Source organism: Athene noctua, chromosome 17, assembly GCF_965140245.1.
Source record: "Athene noctua chromosome 17, bAthNoc1.hap1.1, whole genome shotgun sequence".
Lineage (NCBI taxonomy): Eukaryota > Metazoa > Chordata > Aves > Strigiformes > Strigidae > Athene > Athene noctua.
Genome location: NC_134053.1, coordinates 1,237,216 through 1,254,729, shown reverse-complemented (window position 1 = coordinate 1,254,729; position 17,514 = coordinate 1,237,216). Strand labels below are relative to the sequence as shown.

The 17,514-nt window shown below is 57.3% G+C and overlaps 1 protein-coding gene across 1 annotated transcript in view; it reads left to right on the top strand.

The window, feature by feature from the left end:
• MYO18B (myosin XVIIIB) overlaps window positions 1-17,514 on the top strand; it is a 70,506-nt gene that overhangs the window by 35,800 nt on the left and 17,192 nt on the right. The window contains exons 31-39 of the mRNA XM_074920919.1: window positions 181-381; window positions 524-634; window positions 2,407-2,511; window positions 6,017-6,163; window positions 9,539-9,652; window positions 10,008-10,124; window positions 10,792-10,875; window positions 11,965-12,102; window positions 12,766-12,951. Coding sequence (XP_074777020.1) covers window positions 181-381; window positions 524-634; window positions 2,407-2,511; window positions 6,017-6,163; window positions 9,539-9,652; window positions 10,008-10,124; window positions 10,792-10,875; window positions 11,965-12,102; window positions 12,766-12,951 — 1,203 coding nt within the window. The remainder of the gene's footprint in view (window positions 1-180; window positions 382-523; window positions 635-2,406; window positions 2,512-6,016; window positions 6,164-9,538; window positions 9,653-10,007; window positions 10,125-10,791; window positions 10,876-11,964; window positions 12,103-12,765; window positions 12,952-17,514) is intronic.

Here is a 17,514-nt window from a genome sequence, read left to right as displayed (position 1 = left end):
GTTGACTGTTCATGGTGGAGCGGGGGCTGACCGCTGCCTGCTGCTGCTCGGGGGTGTTTCTGATGATGCTGTTGGGAGCAGTCTGGGTTTTAAGAGTGGGGTGCTTGTGCAAAGCCCCCCCACGCCCATCCTGTGTCTGGGGCTCACCCGCTGACCCCCTGCTCTGCCCCCGCCGAGCAGCAGAAGGAGGCGGAGGCGGCCAGTCTGGCACAGCGGGGGACGGTGCTGGCCAAGCGGGTGCAGGAGCTCAGCACCCCCAGCGCCCTGGACCCCCGCACCGTGCCCGCGCTCAAGAAGCAGCTCTGGGACCTGGAGGCCAGCGCTGCCGAGCAGCGGAAAGAGCTGGAGCGGCAAATGGCCGCCGTGGATCAGCTGGAGCAGGTAGTGTGGTCCTCACCGGGCTGGGCTGGGCGCACCGGGGATGTTCATCCCCCCACGGGCGTGTCAAGCCCACACCAGCACCGTCCCCATCCCTTCGGGGTCTGTGTGTGGCTGCCGGTGCATTTGTCTTTTGACCTTTCAGCTCCACCAGAGGCTGGAGCTGGAGATAGAGCGGATGAAGCAGATCCACCAGAAGGAGCTGGAGGACAAGGACGAGGAGCTGGAGGACGTGCGGCAGTCCTGCCAGAGGAGGGTAGGTCGGCCCCAGGAGGGGTACACACGATGCTGGGTGCTCCCCAGGGCTCCCCTTGTTCGCAGCAAAGAGAAGGAGCCGTTCGCAGGGATCCTTCCTCCCCGGGGAGCGTCAGGGCGGGCGGGTGCTGCTTTCCCACTGCCAGCCCATACAAGCCCCGGTCACAGCCCCGGGGTGCAAAAATCCGGGTCTGGGTGAGGTGTGAGTCCCTGCTGTGCTGGAGGGGCTGTTGGGGACGGTGCCAGAGCCACGTGTGATGCAGCCCACGGGCACGGGCTCCCGGTAACACCAGTGTCACGCCAAGGGCACCAACTCCAGCCAGCCGGGGCTTTGTGTTTAGTGATAATGAACAGAAGAGACTGTTTCAACAGGGCCACGAGGTCGCTGGCATGCAGACATGCATTCCAATTTCTTCAAACCCCCGGGGCGTTTGATGCGGGGCTGCACGGTAGCAGCCAGTTCCCATTAGGCTGGGCCATGCCTGGCTGTCGATAGTGAATTAACATTGCTGAGGCTTAATGAAGTGGCCGGTGGAGCTTTGCATGTGCTATTTTAGGAAGGCAGGGCAAGTGGGAAGGCAAACGAAGCAATCTCTGCTCCTCCTGCTCCTGGCAGCGCACAGCCGTGCCCTAAGCCATAAGGCTCTGCGTGACACGGGGGGCTGCCACCGTGCAGACGCCGCCGTTTCCCACGGCGCTGCCTTCCTCCTCCGGTGGCCAACGGGGTGTCGTTCATCCTTTCCCTCCCTCACCCTGCGTGGCCTGAGCATTATTTTCCAAATGAGTAAATGGCAGAGACACTCTGGAGAACAATCGATATTTAGCAGCTTGCTCCCATTCCCTGTTTCAATCCCGTTTCTGAGCAGTGGCTGGGGGTGCAGGAGGCGGCTGGGGGTGCAGGAGGCAGCTGGGGGTGCAGGAGGAGGCTGGGGATGCGGGAGGAGGCTGGGGGTGCAGGAGGAGGCTGGGGGTGCAGGAGGAGGCTGAGGGTGCGGGAGGAGGCTGGGGCAGGGGGGGCAGCCTGGCACATCCACTCCTGCGGGCGCAGCCGTGCAGCAGCTTGCAAGGGGAGGAGCGGGCTGTGCAAGGGGCTGGCTTACTCTGTTAACACATTTCCACCACCCCCTGCCCCCGGCCGGACTTGCTGGACCCCTCAGAGCTGCATGACAGAGCTCTGCGATGCCACCCCGGGTCTGGTTCCCTCCTGCAAAGCCCCCGCCGGTGCTGCGGGACGGCGATGCCTGAGCAGAGGGGAAGGCTGAGGGATGCAGGGCCCTGCGCTCAGCGCTGGCTCTCAGGCTCCCTTTGCTCCCAGGAGCGGTACAACCCTGCCTTTACGGCACGCTCTGCCCGGCCAGGTCACTGTCACCTCCTTGCTGGTGAGGAGCTGGAGCAAGAAGCGTGCTGCTTGCCTGGCTCGAGGTCACAGGATGCTTTGAGAAAGCCAGATCTCTCTTTTAGCTCAGCAGAAAGCCCTGTGTTCCTGCTCCAGAGCTGCAGGGACAGCCCTTGGGGACCTCTGAGCGTGCCTCACAGGCTGGGTGGCTCAAACAGCCCCTCGTGTCCCCAGAAGTCCTGCAGGCCCCTGGACAGTCTCTCCTTGCTCCCTCTGGCCAGGAGCAGCTGCACTGCCTGGGGGTAGCAGGGGCTCCAGGGGACGTGGCCCATTCCTGGCCCCAGCGCCGGGTGCAGGGATGGGAGGTGGCGGGGTGCGGGGCTGTGGCCAGGGATGACCGGGCTCTCAGCACGCCTGGGTCTGTCTCCCGCGCACAGCTCCGGCAGCTGGAGATGCAGCTGGAGCAGGAGTACGAGGAGAAGCAGATGGTGCTACATGAGAAACAGGACCTGGAGGGGCTCATCGGCACCTTGTGCGAGCAGGTAAGAGGACGGTGCCAGCCCGCGGGGCTGCTGGCGGGGAGAAGCGTGCTCTGCTCTCCTGGCTGCTACCTCCTGGCCAGCCAAACCGCTTCGCTGGCCGTGCCCCAGCTCAGAGCCCTGCCCGCGGAAAAAGGGAGCGTGAATGTTCAGAATGTGTTCGGTTTTGGGCCTCTCACCCCAAAAAGGCCATTGAATGACTCGAGCGTGGCCAGAGAAGGGCAACGGAGCTGGGGCAGGGTCTGGAGCACAGGTCTGCTGGGGAGCGGCTGGGGGAACTGGGGGGGTTCAGTCTGGAGAAGAGGAGGCTGAGGGGAGACCCCCTGGCCCTCTGCAACTCCCTGCCAGGAGGGGGCAGAGAGGGGGGATGAGTCTCTGGAGCCAAGGCCCCAGCGCCAGGCCCCGAGGGAATGGCCTCAAGCTGCCCAGGGCAGGGTCAGGCTGGCTCTGAGGAAGGATTTCTGTGCAGAAGGGGCTGTTGGGCGTTGGAATGGGCTGCCCAGGGCAGGGGGGAGTCCCCGGGATCCCTGGAGGGGTTGAAGAGTCGGGCTGAGCCAGCGCTGAGGGATCTGGGGGAGTTGGGAACGCTCAGGGGGAGGGTCATGGTGGGGCTGGAGGAGCTTCAGGGGCTTTTCCAACCGAGATAATTCTGGGATTCTGTGAATGTCTGCGTGGGGTGGATGGGGCGATGGTGGGGCTGTTCACACCCGTGTGACGGCTGCGCTGCCTCTTCCACGCACCGTCCGTCGGAGCAGCGGCTGCGCAGAACAGGTGCTGGGTGCAGGGAGGGTTTTGGGACATTGTGTAGGAGACAGCTTGTCCCACTAAGGACCCACGGACGGGGACTGTTCGCTTTTGTACAGGAGAATTATCAAAGCAGTGGGAGGCATCTGCTTTTGGTAGTATTTTCATGAGAGTCAGACTAACCAGGACTAACGCTGGAGCAGCTCCAACTGCCCAGAAAAGCAGTTTATCAGATTCTGCTCTTTGCAGAGGAATTCTATCCCAGACACATTTGTTGAACAAATCCTTTTTCACTCTCTAATGTGTCTGTGGCAGTGATTGAAATGCACGTAATGGGAAAAGCACACACAGCTGCTCCCTGCTAAATTAGAAGGCGAGGGGCTGAACGCAGCCTCATTGAGCAGCATTTATCGGCCTGGACATCACTCAGCATTGCGGAGCAGCCAGGCCTGGGCGCCGTCTCATGCACCAGCTCCTGCTGAGGGAGCTCTGGGGACCAAGCGAGGTCCTGCCTGGCCCTTCCCCGAGGCCACGGTGCTGCCAGGGCCGAGGACGGCGTCAACCCGGCGCGTTCTGCGTTGGCATCTGGCCCAGGGCTCCCCGGAGCTCAGCCGGGCTGGGCTGAGCCGGTGCCTCCCCACCGCCCTGCAGAGCCCCCGCCGCGTTGCGCCGCTCCCTGCGCGCAGGAGAGGAGGAGCCGGTTATCCGGAGCTGCGGTAATTAAGCGGCGCATCCTCCGGCTGTTGGCACAGCCCGGCTGGATTTCACCATTTCACCGGCCCTGGCAATTGCGTGTGTTCATTAACCGGGATGAGTCTGGGAGCTTTGCGACACCGAAATGGCGTGCGTATTTCAAGTAGACACAAAATGGTCTGATGAGGCTTATCCATAACATCCCACCGGCTCCTGGCTTATAAAATGTTTGGGGAACTGTCAGAATAAATCTTGCTGTATAAAAGCAGGGTATTATTATAACTGCCTCTCGGTCCAGCGTGTGCCTCTTGTTTGGTGGAAGAGAACTGAGATGGATGAGCCGGGGATGCTCTTGAGGAAAAGGCACCTTCTCCTTCCCGGGACTGTCCCCAGGTGCTGCCCGGGCAGCCCCCAGCCCCCCCACGGGCAGTCACGGGCGCGAGGGGACGGGGAGACGGGACGGTGCAGCTGGGGATCGCTGTGGTGTGGGTGAGATACAACCGGAGCCTCAAAAGCAGTTCTTCAATGAAATCCCAGCTTTGTAACTTAAAAAGCACCAGGCTGCAATGGTGGGAGGAGGCAGCGGCTGCTGCACCTGCTGCTTCCAGCTACGGCTCAAAATCCATCCTCTGCGGCGCTGGACAGACCCTGAGCTGCGGGAAAATGATGCTGAACGGTGGCCAAGATCGAGTCTGTGGGGATGGCAGCGCTAGCAGCAAATCTGCTGCGCTGCAGTGCTGCTATAAATGCTCTCTGATTTACAGTGGACAGCGTGCTTCAGAGCAGTTTATTAAAAAAGAAAAAAAAAAAAAAAAAAAAAAAAGAAGGAGCTAACCCAGAAAACTAATTAAGGAAATGGAGATGCCAACGATTTCTGGTTCCAGCAAATGCCAGCCAGCTCTAAACCAGGTTACAAGGTCAAATCTGCACAATTAATTTTATCCAGTGAACAGAAAATAGGAGAACAGGTTTGAAACAAGAGGAGCCGCGGAAAACAGACTAAATGGAAAATGCTCTCACACTTCAATTAGCCTGAAATCAAGCGCTGAAACCATGTGCCTGTTTACTTGGTGTTTTCTAATTCTTTTATTCTCGTAACCATGGTTGCTTTCAGCTTGAGGGGGGAACGTACAAAGGTTTTTTTTTTTTAAGGTGCTTCCTACTTCCCTTCTTTAAAAGGCCTCAGAGTAACATGGGGACACCCCGCTGCCTGGGGATGAGCCTCCAAATTCCCTCAGCAGTTATTTTCCGCCGGCGCTGCTGGGGGTTCACGCCCCAGAGGTTTCTGCCTCCCGCTCCGAAGGCGGCAGCATCGGTTCCGTCCCTCCGCGGCCGACGGCGGCTCCAGATGCTTTGCATTCGAGATGTGTAAATAACCCCAAACGAAGCTTTCCCCAGCAGCAGATCACATTTTTTTCCCTCTCCCCTTTGGGCTGACTTTCTCCTGACTTTGTCACTCTTTTCCCCAAAGGGGCAGAGGGTATTTTCTGGCTTTATTTTTTTTTTTTTCCTTTTGCACAACGACTTTTGTATTTTCTGGCCCAGCTCTTGGCACAGACACTAGACCCACATCTTCTGGGTCTGCCCTTCTCTGACCACCCGCCTCGGGCAGGGTGGTTTCCCAGGTGGGTGACAGTGGCCCATGGCCATGAGGACGGGGTGCCATGGCTTTGGGGACCCACAGTGCCCACCTGTGCCCCCGCTGGCCACAGGGATGGCTCTCTGGGCTAATGGAGACCAGGACTGGGCTCATGTTTTCAGAGGAACAGCTTTCTGGTGGGGAAAAAATGTGGTGTTTTGGTGGAATCTGCCAGTTTTGATGTTTACATAATTTATTTTCTCCCTTTTATTTAACTCCTAAATGATTTTTATTTGATAAAGAGGGAAAATTGTAATATTTGTACATAGATATTTAATATCTTCTCGCATCATGACTTCAGCACTACCAAAACTATTCTATCCCCCCATTTTGTGGGGATCGCTTTGGGGTGAGATGGAAAGGTCCAACAGAGGTTTTGTGGGGTGGATCTGGCCGGCAGGACTCAGAACACCCCCTTTTTCTTTTCCCCAGATCGGCCACCGCGACTTCGATGTGGAGAAGCGGCTGCGGCGGGACCTGCGGCGGACGCGGGCCCTGCTCGCCGACGTGCGGCTGCTGCGGGCGGCCCCCGGGGAGCCCGGCGCCGGCACCCAGGAGCTGGAGCGGCTGCACAAGCAGGTGGGTGCCTTCGGGTGAGGGGGCAGCTCCCCGCCCCGTGGAACATCCCCCTTCACCGAGCAGAAGCTGCCAGAAATATTCGCGGGGCTCCAGGTTCGAATTGTGCGACCGGGTGAGGGCCGGGGCGAGAAGCGCCTCTTGTAGGGAGCAATTCTCTGTAATTAAGCCAACAGTGGTTAAGTATTTTTTTTTCCCATTTTTTTCCCCCGCAGCCCTGTGTGTCACCTTCTGTTCAGTGCGTTTTCTCTCTGTCTAATCAGGAGCTCCAGCGGCGCTGGGCTGGGGAGGCGTTGCCATAGGGATGCTGTGAGGCAGGAGTGGGGATCGCGGCGGGTTTTGCCGTTGTTGAAGCGCAGACACCCCGGGTTCACCCGCAGCCGACCGACCCGGCTGCAGGCGTGTGCCACGCTTGTGCCCACCGAGCCGGGGATGGCCTCAGCCCTGGGGCGAGCTGGGGGTGCCACGGGGTGCCTTGCTGTGGGACAGGGGTGGCACTGGGCTGCCCGTCCTCAGGCTGGCCCCGCACATCGACCCCGCAATGCCGAGCCGCGGGGCTGAGCTCACGATGCCAGTCCTCCAAAACCGCTCGGTAATTAATCTGTACTGTACATTTCCCCTGGAAACAAACTAATCGGGAGGCATGAACGATTCCAGTAACATACATATATAATTGAGATAATAGTTCTGCATAAATAACAGCTGTGAGCAGCAGCTGTTCCCACCTGTGCCGGGGGAGAAGGGGAAGGTGAGCTCGGCGTGACGTGGCCGATGGGGTCCCCGTGCCCATACTCGTGTCGTGCCTGTGCCACCGCCGTGGGCAGCCAGGGCAGGGGATGGCCATGGCCAGGGTAGGCAGCGGGATTGGCTGTTGTTGGCCAAAACAACTTTCTTAAACCTTCCTGGGCTAACGCTGTAATGCTACACTTAACAATCCCTCGGTACTTCCCAAATCCTGCTTTGGGGCTGGAGATGATGCCCAGCCCCTGCCTTGCTCTTTCCCAGCCCCCAGTGCTGCTAACGGGGCTGGGCCCTACGCCCCACGCCGGAGCCCGCTGTGGGGTGGGGGGACCCTTCCCACGTGCTGATCCGAGGGGCCAAGCGGTGATGCCGGGATGCTCCATCCCTGGGGTGTCCAGCCCCATCTTGCTCGGGGAATATCGCCTTGTTCCCCGAGCAGCCCGGTCCCCGCAGCGAGGCGGGCTCGTGCAGGGGGTTGCTTTCTCTTGCCCGTGGCCACGGGGCCGTAAGATCCATCCCCAGCTCCCTCGCTTTGGAGAGGGGGGAGCCTTAATATTGGGAATATCCAGATTTTGCTGCACCGCCAACACTGAGGCTCTGCGTGCGTTAAAAAATGCCTCATGGTTATTCCATCCTTTAAATTTAAACGATTTCTAATGGCATTCATGACGACTTTCTCAAAAGCCGATACATCCTACCACCAGCCCACAAACCTCCACGAGAATAAAAACTTTGCTAAAATGCTACATTTCCGCTAATCAAAATCCATATGGCTAGAAGTATAGCATTGTTTCTTAATAAGGCTGAACCATCCATTTTGCGCAGGTATTTAACAGATGGTGCAGCACAGCAAACTAATGTTGTTCAGAAGATCATACATTATGCATTTTGGGGGGGGAAATTTCAATTTATTCTTCCCAAGTGGGAAAATTCCATTACATGAAGTGAAGTGGAAGCTTGTATCTAATGAGAGGACTTGAAGATGCGTTTCTCTCTGATTAAACTATCTGGAGTTTTAGTGTAATCGTGGCAGGGGAAAGGCCAGTCCCTGGGGCTGGTCGTGGATGGGGTTGATTCTGGAGGAGCCCGAAGCTGGGCAGGTGGGAAAGCCCTCGGCCGTAAAAGCAGCAGTCAGTCCCATCAGCATCTCTCACGTCTCCCAGCAGCTATCGCTCGGGTCACTTTGGTGACGGCTGCCCGAGCTTTATGCAAAACACAAAGGCTATTTTTCAGCTGGTGGAAGGAAGGGGAACACGGCGCGTGTCGCTGCGAGAGCGGCTCTGCGGATGTATGAATAGACTGGCTGGGCAATCCGTCAGCGCGGGTCGGGCTGGGACACAGGCACATCATTTTAAATAATGGTTTTGCGTGTTTCAAACGGCTGAATCTCTCCGTGCCAGAGCTCTGTATTTCCCACGGCGAGCAGATTCTGGCGGGCGCTGTAGCTGGAGGCCCAATGTTTGGGGTTATTTCTTCCCGTCCAGTCTTTGGTTAGTGCAGGGTTGACAGAAGGGCTCAGACGTGGAAATGGTGGTCCCAGGAGGCAGAGGTTTTAGGAGTTAAAGTTAGTGAAGGAGTTAAAATTAGTGAAAAGGGGATGCAATTTAGGAAGGGAGGTGGAGGCTGAGGGTCTCACGTCCACATGCACCAGAAAGACCGTTGCTCCGGCCCTGGGATGGAGGCGGAAAAGGTTCCCATTGCTGCTGGCAATCACGCCAAGCAGTTGAAGGAAATTGGCTGAGCATTGCTCCAGTTACAGTACTTTGCAATCCCCCTTTTCTTGAGGGAGAGAGTAAAACAAGACAAGTAAACCCAGAGAAAATAGTCTAAAATTCTCAAACTCTCGCTGTTGTTCCCAGCGGCTCCCGTTGCCCCCAGGAGCTCTGTGTCCTCTGCAGGGGAACGGGGACCGGGCATGGGAAGTGAGCAGCCAGCAGAGAGGTTAATTTTCTTTTTCATAAAGAAACAAACCCAAGTGATCAAGAGAAGGAACTGGATGTTCAGGTACAGCCTACATAAACTCCTCCGTCCTGGCGGCGTGAGTTTTTGGGATGATGCTGCATCTTCCAGATGCTTGCGGACCATTTAAGATTATTGTAGTCTTAATGGCTGAGCTATAAAACCCAAGAGCAAATTAGCATTTATAAATGTGATATTTCATGTGTATTTTGCAAATGCAATTTATGCCACATGAAAGGCCCATTTGCAAACTCCGAATCATGAATCGCTCTAATCAGGAATTACATGTAATTCACATCATTTTGCAAATTAATGATCCCAGCTCTACCCCGCCGCGGCAGCGCCCAGGCAGAGGGCGGGTGCGCGGATCGAGGCGCGCGCGCAGGCACGCAGCGGGACGCTCGGCGCCGGTGGGATCCGCGGTGAGGAGGGCAGGGACCTGTCGTGGAAGCCCGGCCGCACTGGCTGGGAAGGGAAATGTTTTCATTGTAAACCAGGAGCAGACGGGCTGGAGAGCAGCAACAGATTTCTGAAAGGTTGAGTTTCCGTGTGCGTTAGCAGGGGAAGATGCTCGGGGGGGTGAAGTGTAAATAGACGTGGCTGTGCGGCCAGGGCAACGGCACAATCGCCGCGTGGTTTCTGCTCCTTTAATTATAATCTCCCCCGATTTTTTTCCAGTTGGAAGAGAGTGAAGCCAAGTGTGCAGAGGCCCAGAAGTCCCAGCAGACAGCAGCCCAGGAGCTGGAGAACTTGCACATGGAGCTGGAGACCCTCAGCAGAAACAAGACCCTGGTGTGTGGGTGGAGCCGCAGCCCAAGCAGGGGGGTGGGAGGGCAGCAGCACAGTCCTACCTCCTTGTGTTTGGTAGCGATAACCAGCTTTTTCACTCAGTCAGCAATAACCAGCATAGCTCCTAAATCACCGAGCGTATTTACTAGATCACTCGGCCTCTTTGGGAACAACAGCCCCCGGGTGGTTTAATGAGCGGGTAAAATCACGGCAAGGGCGCAGCGTCCCGCCAATGGGCAGGAGCTGCCTTCGCCTCCCCCGGCGTGACAGCATGTCCCGAGGGTGCCGCGGGGCGGGGGCTGTGCCGTGGGTCTCTCGCGGGACGCGTGAGCCAGCGGCCCTGTGGATCCTCCCGCAGGTGGACGAGCAGCTGTACCAGCTGCAGCATGAGAGAACCGACCTCCTGAAACGCATCGATGAGGACCAGGAAGACCTGAACGAGCTGATGGAAAAGCACAAGGCTCTGATAGCCCAGGTAGGAGCCGGGGCAGCGGGGGCTGGGGCAGCATCTCCCTCCCCGGGAGGGTTTGGCAAACCCTGAGGCCTGGCTGAGAGCACACGGCGGTCCCCGTCTTGGGGAGATGCTGTAATGAGAGGATGGCTCATGGCTCCGGCTCCTCTCACCCGTAGTTTTGAGGCTTCTTTCAAGAGGTGTCTTGGCTTTAGTTTCAATAGTTGGGGAATCCTGTAGCATCCCCGTCTGGATCCTTTTCTGTTCTTTCTTTCACAGTTTTCTCATGCAGAAATTAAAAAGTGCTGACAGACAGCCCTGGGGCTTTCTGCGCAATATCCAGACTAAAGCAGGCTCTCCCAGGGGATTGTCCCTGGAGCTGAGGGACCCCAGGGCTCCCAGTGGGGCAGGGGTGGGCTGGCCAGGCTGACAATTCACACTCTGGTGGCCCTTGCGCTGGTGTTTTGGAGCGGGGAGTCTGTATCTGAAGGGGTCCCGAGGTCAGAAATGACCTTGACAACATGGTTTCTGTCCTGATCTGCAAATATTTGTTTCAAAAATTAGCAAAGTTGCATCGAGTCAGGAGAATTAAGCTCCTTCAGTCCAGGTCAGGCGTGGCTCGCTGTTTCAGCAGAGGCGCAGGCACCGTGTGCCCCCTGCTCCAAGCCCTTGGTGCTTTCTCTTTCTGCAGTCGGCCACGGATATCGCTCAGATCCAGGAGCTGCAGACACAGGTGGAGGATGTGAAGAAAGAAAAGCAGAGCCTTCAGGAGAAGGTAATTCCTCCCCAGCCCGTGGCACCCAGAGCTGAGGCGCGGGAGCCACCCAACCATCCTCTGACATCTGTGCCTGACGCATCACCGGGGCCAGTCATGGGTGTCGTGTTCTTGTCTGAAATGAGGCCGAGTCCCTGGGCCAGTGGTTCAGAGACATTTCTCTTGTGTAAAATGGTCAGTTCATCTCCTCTTCCTGACACATTGTTCATGCCCCCAAGAGCAGCACGGTGCAGAAGCCACTCTCTGCCTGCTGCTTGCCCACAGCCCTGACTCTGCGGCAGGATGGGGCCAGGGCAGGCCGTGGGGCTCTGCCAGCAGTGGCCTGGGGATGGAGAAAACTTTCCCTGGCAGGGCTCTGGGGATGGAGATCCCCACTCCTCCCTCTTCCCTTCCTGAGCTGTGGGTGCTGGGGCTGGGCCAGAGCTGACCCGGGGTGGGTGCTGCACTGCCTCACCTCTGCGGCTGCACCCACCCTCCTAGAGTGCATGGATTTAATTTTAAACACGTGAGTAATCCCATTAATTTTAGTGCTTTATTGGAGCGTAGCTAAGCTGCCCGGGAATCAGAAGCAGAGCTCGGTCCCTCCGAGGCGGAGCAGGTGGCGCTTTAGAGATAGGCCAGATAAAAGAAGACAAATTCCCGTAGTTCTAGGTCAAATACAAAATCTGAGCCAAACTTGTACCGCGATCACTAAAAGAGCAGTTCGCTTTGGAGATCTCGGTGTAATGGCTGAAGAAACAGCTCGGTCCAGGCAGCCTTCCACGCCGGAGTAAATTGTGAATTTTTCCGCCCGCTGTCCTTAAAGGGTTTGTGTGAAGAGAAAAGCAAAAGAGACCCAGGCACGCGTCACCTTGCCAGCACGTTTTTAATTAAAAAAAACATGTTCGTGTCCTGCGGGTGCTGTGTGGGATTAGCAGGGGGGAATCCTCCAGGCTCCTCCGCAGTGCCCCGTCACCTCGGGGGCCGTAAGAGCTCCTCGGTGCACGTCCCACCAAGGCGAGGGACTGGGGGGGGACCTGTGAAAGGGGCCAGGGGGTGTCTGCGTGGGTCGGGGCCGGGGAGGTGCTAACGCAGCCCGTCCTCGCCCAGCTGCAGGCAGCGCAGGCGAGAGCAGCGCGCCTGGAGCAGAGCCCGGCCGAGCGCTCCATCGTCAGCCGGCAGGAAGCCCGCATCCGCGACCTGGAGAGCCAGCTGGACTTCCAGACCGTGCAGATGAAGCGCTTCGAGGTACCACCTCTTCACCCCGCGTGGGGAGGGTGCGGAGCCGGGGGGGTGCAGCTCGCTGGGGAAAGGCGGGCGCAGCGATGCCGCCACCTCGGCTTTGGGGGAAAAAGCACCCAGGAAGGGGTGGGGAGGGGCTTGTGGAGAGTCCATAGGGTCCGTGCCACTGCCCATATCTACACGTGCGTCACTGTGGTGTTTACTGGAAGCCAACAGTGGGCCCAGTGCTATGAACACCCCCAGGGATACACAGTCCCTGCCTCTGGGTGTGTGCTGAGTCAGCACATCCATCACAGCACCTTCCCGCCAGGCTCCCCCCTGCCCTGGCATTGCCCAGCAGTCAGGCCATCAGGCTCGATCGCAACATTTCACCGTCCCCACCCCTCAGCACTGTCTGCTGGCACCCCAGGGTATGTTTTTACTGTCGCTTTTCCCTGAATCGTGCTGCCCGATTGAGCCCAGCCCAGGGATGGAGGAAAACGCTCTTGTGCCCCAAAGCAGCAGCCGGCTCCGTGGGAGCCCCAGGGATGCCGGGCGGCCCTGGGCGATGGCGCTGCCTGCGGTGGTGGGTGCGGGGAGGGAGCGCTCCCCACATCGCTCGGTGCTCGTGAGAGCTCCAACACTCCTCACCTCCATCTCCCTTCCTTCACCTCGGCCCCCCCTCCCCAGGTGCTGGTGCTGCGCTTGCGAGACAGCATCATCAAGATGGGCGAGGAGCTGGAGAAGGCGGCCGAGTCAGAAGCGCGGGAGAAGGAGAGCACCAGGTACTACCAGAGGAGGATGGAGGAGATGAAGGCTGACATGGACGAGCTGGTGCAGAGGGAGCTGGAGTCCAGCCGCCGACGCGTGGAGCTGGTAAGGGGGTGCTGCCCCCCCGGGCTGGCGCAGTCCCAGGGCCTCAGCGAGGGGTTGCTGCTGCAGCAGGTTACCCGTCCGCAACCTGCAGATTGGCCTGAGGGCCCCAGAAAAGTGATTTTCTGCGTGGTGCTTTGCGTGCTCTGTGTCTGGGGGTAGAGCCGGCCAACGCGCTGTTAGCTGGCCCCCGCGCAGCGTTTCCCAGGCCGCTCCCCCACGGCTGCCTCGGGTCCTGCTAACGTCGGGGCGTCGGGCTCGGCTGTGGCGAGCGGACCTGGGGAGCGCTCTGAGGGGCAGTGAGGGGTTTTGTGTCCCTCCACAGCCCCAGTCATTGAACTGAAGCTGTTGTTGAGTGTTGAAGCACCTCGCTTCATTTCTCCGTGGCCGGGCTGGCAGCCTGGGCCGTCCCTCTGCTCCGCGTTCTGCTCCAGGAGAGGCTCAGAGAAATCCTGAGAAGTTGCTCAGGTCATTCCTGCAGCGCCGTGTGCTGGTTTTCCTCATGTCAGGCAGAACCTACGCGCTCCCCCGGCACGAGGAGAATGCCCCAGCTCCTGCCAGCCCACCCCGTGCCGAAAGCCGGTTGCATGGCTCCGTGGTGTGCCGGGGCTCAGCCCAAGCGCCGGCTCCTCGCCGTGCTCCTGGCTTTGCCAAATCCCCGCCCTGAGGCACGGCGGCGTCAAACTGCTCTGAGCGCCCAAAGCCCCAGCCGGATCTGGAGTACGGCAAAAATAGATTCACCTTCATTTTATAGTCCTTTACGAGCATCTCTTTTCATGTTGCTTTTTTTCCAGTAAACAAAAGGAAAGCCTTGCTTCCAAGCAGTAATTGAAAGATATTGCATTTCTGCTGGCAGCAGAGCCACATTAGAAGCAGTTATTTTATCAATAATCTTTTATTTAACAATCAAGGAGATTTCAGCATTTATTTCGCCCTGAGGCTGCCAGCCTTTCTGAAGGGAATGGTGCTTTAGTGTGAATTATTCCTCATCCCCTGCCTGCGCCACGAACAGGCTTTGTCCTTGCTCTGCCAGCCCGAATCCTACGTGCTCACACACAGCTCCGGCTGCCGGGACACCCTCCCCCGGGCACCAAACGAGTCTCCCCTCTAGGCTGGAGTTGTGCAGCCACCGATGCTCTTTAGAGTCATGAGATTTTTCAAACGAGAGGCTCTGCTGGGTGCGTGCCAGCGCCGGGCACGGCGAGTGGCTCCCTGGGCTGCAGGGCTGCCCGAGGGGCTTGAGCAAACCCCCCCCCGGGGCCGGATCCTGCCGCTCTCCCCGCGGGGCTGAGCCAGACACAGCTTCAGTTGCTATGATAACTGTGTGTTTATCGCAGCTTTGTTAGAAACGCGATGTTTTGGAACACAGATGCGCTGTCTGTTAGGATACGGGTGGGTTCTTTTAACTGTATTTTTGTATTTGCACATGTATTTTTAGAAGCTTTTTGAATGTTTCATATGGGGATGTGAATGACGGGTGTAGCAAGATGCTTGGTCTTCTTATCACGCTTCTGTTCTCACAAATGAAGTTTGAAAAGAAGTCTGAAAGGCATTTTAGAGGCACGTCCCTGGAATAAGACACAAAACCCCATGAAGAGACAAACCCATAAGCAAATCCTGAGGGGTTTGAGTTTATCCGGACACCCAGGCACCTCGGGTTATCATCAGGCACGTGTGCGGCAGGGGCAGGAGGAAGGAGCCAGGCCAGCCCTGCAGTGGGTGAACCCCCCCGAACACACCACACCAGCCCCTGGTTCCTCCCTCCTGGCACACGGCGGCTGGTCGGGGCGATCCCTCCGTGGGAACCGGGGCTCTGGGAGCCCCCCATGGCACAGCTGCGGGGGGAGCCAGGGGCTGCTGCGGCGTTCCCTGGGAGCAGAGACATCCCCCCAGGCTGTGTGTACCCTTAACAGCACTTAAATAAAACATCGCGGGAGAGCTGTGATCACAGAGCCCCGCCACGCGCGTCGAGAGGCTGGCGGGGAGCATCAATAGTTAATAGAAAGCCACTTACGGCTCTGCTCCTGTTAAATCCCCCATCAATTATAAATACTGCATGAATTATTCACTTAACATTACTTAAGTCATGGTCTGCTCCTAACAGGTTTTTTTAAAAATGTATTTAAATAAACAGTCGCCCGGCTGTGGACTCGCCACACGCCGTCAGGGTTTCAGCGATGCGTTGGAGGGACAAACTCATTGTAGAGATGGGTGAGAAATCCCACCGTGCGTCCTGGGGTCCTGAGAGCTGGTGCCTGCATATAAGGTATTTTATTCTCACAGCTCGTATTTATCAGCGGTGGAGGCACTTGAAAATCCCATCCCACCCTCCCCGCACTGCCGCTATTTTCATCCCTCCTTCATTTTCCGCCCAGCTTTGGGCAGTCGGGAGGCAGCCTCGCGCCGTTCACAGGCAGCAGGGAAAAATCCAGCGAGAAGCAGGGACGGGAGCTGGAGAGCTGGCTGCCAGGCAGATGGCTCTGCCTTATGAATTTTGTAAGAAGAATGGGTTTTGATCACTTTCCAAGCCCGGTGCCGTCGCAGCAAGGGAGGCATATTTTCTAATGGCGGGGGTAGTGCTTGGCCCTGGCTGTCTCTGTCTTTGCTCTGGTTGCATGTACTGGATTTCCTCCATGGAGCTGTAGCTCCTCTTTCAATAAAATCTGGATCCCAGCCTGCAACAGCTCCTCATTTCTCAGCTGCTGTGCTGACACCCAGAGCTTGACAGGCTAGACCCAGCCGCCTGGTCTCCTCGGGCCACAGCAGAAACTGAGTCATAGCGAGAGGCGAGAGATGGATTTCCTACTTAGAGTCAGTCCTGGGGAGCTGGAAAACGAGCCCTGGTCTCTTTGCTCATCGTGTATGTGCACGCGCTTGTCCCGGCGTGAAGCTGCCTGGTGGGGTGCAGGGAAGGACGGAGCAGGGGCTGGGACCAGGCGTGGGGCAGGGGTGTGTGGGGCGCTGAGCTGCCGTCACGCCGGCGGGGATTTCCCTCCTGAGGCTGCTGTTAGGGCAGGATGGGTGCTGGGTGCTGGGCACGGCTGCTGGCTCTGGTGCTCAGGAGGTGATGGTGGAGGTGGGTCCGTTGGGGAGACAAGGGTGTGTTGGGAAGAGGCCTCGTCTCAGCTGCTTTGGGTGTCCCCAGCCGCCACTAAAGGCCCCGAGCAGGGACAGGGCAGGGCAGGGACGCTGCATGAGGACCCTGCGCCCTGCCTTGCCTTTAGCGCTGAGGGATCTGGTGGGGTTGGGAAGGGTCAGGGTGAGGTTTGTGGTTGGACTGGAGGAGCTTCAAGGGCTTTTCCAACCCGGATGATTCTGGGACACGAGGCTGTTTGCACAAGGCTTCTGGCAGAGCATCTCCCTCCTTACCTTGGGTTTGCTGCAGCGGAGGGGAGACACGAACCCCTAACGAACCAGGATGGACTAATTCACCTTTTAGACAGTAATTCTTCCAGCAGGCGCCAAGCGATAACCAAAGAGCTCAGAGAAGCTCCTGTTCCTGTAAGGGGGTACCTGTGGCTGCCGGCTGCGCTGCCGGTACAGCGGGGATGTCATGGGAGAGAGCAAGTGCCTGCCAGAGGCTGGGTGGGCAGCTCTGGGACAGGAGTTTTGGGACTGAGCCCCGGGCAGGAGCCCCCGGGACTCGCTGCGTCTCCCCCAGTGTCCTGCTCCCCCCAAGCTGGGCACTCGGTGGGGGCTCGCAGGCGCTATCTTAAAACCAGGTTTCTTTAATGAAGCTGTGAAATTCATCACCATAATAATTAACTATTTTTACTGAAAACTGAAGTACAGGTGTGAAGATATTCTTCACACTTTTTTGTTGGTTTTTTTTTTTAATGTGAGAGTCACAGTGTAAATAACCCTTTTTTTTTTTTTTCCTGCTTCCAGTGATGGCAAATCTCCTTTGTAATGCAGCCCTGTTACTGCCACGCAATCCAGCATCCTGATCTCCAGGATTTTTTTTTTTTTTTAATTTTTTTTTTTTTCATTTGCAAGCTTTAAAGATTTTTTTGGCGCTTTCAGTGAACTTGAGAGGTGAAGTGGGAGCTGTTTATGCCTCCAGCCGGGAATGCCACGCTCCCACCCAAGCAAACCTACAGCTCCCAGCAGGGTCCCACCCAAACCCTCTGATGCCTTGGCAGCCCCCGGCCCCAGCACCGCCTGCCCCTGGGCCTTCCCCAGCTGCTCTTTTCTTTAAAAGCTGATGACTTTGACAAAGTGTAAGGACAATTATCATCAGAGGCATGTTGGGTGATGGAGGAGCCAGGAGTGAAAATATAGGTGCTAATGAGGCCCTGCTGTACAGCAGTTTGCCATTAAAGAAGTAAATTCTGCAGCAAATGAGCAGCACTTGTGGCTGCTCACACCCCAAAAAGCCGCTCGGCTCCATCCCACTCCAGACTTCAACAGCAGAAATTTTGTCACTTCAAACTTTCCGAAAAACCTGCGAGTTAATTACTTAATTAAAAATAATAATGATTGATTAATACTGCAGGTGCACGCTAAATTATTCAAATAGAAGCAGCCCAAATTGGACTAATTAGATTACACTTCACTCCAGGAGGA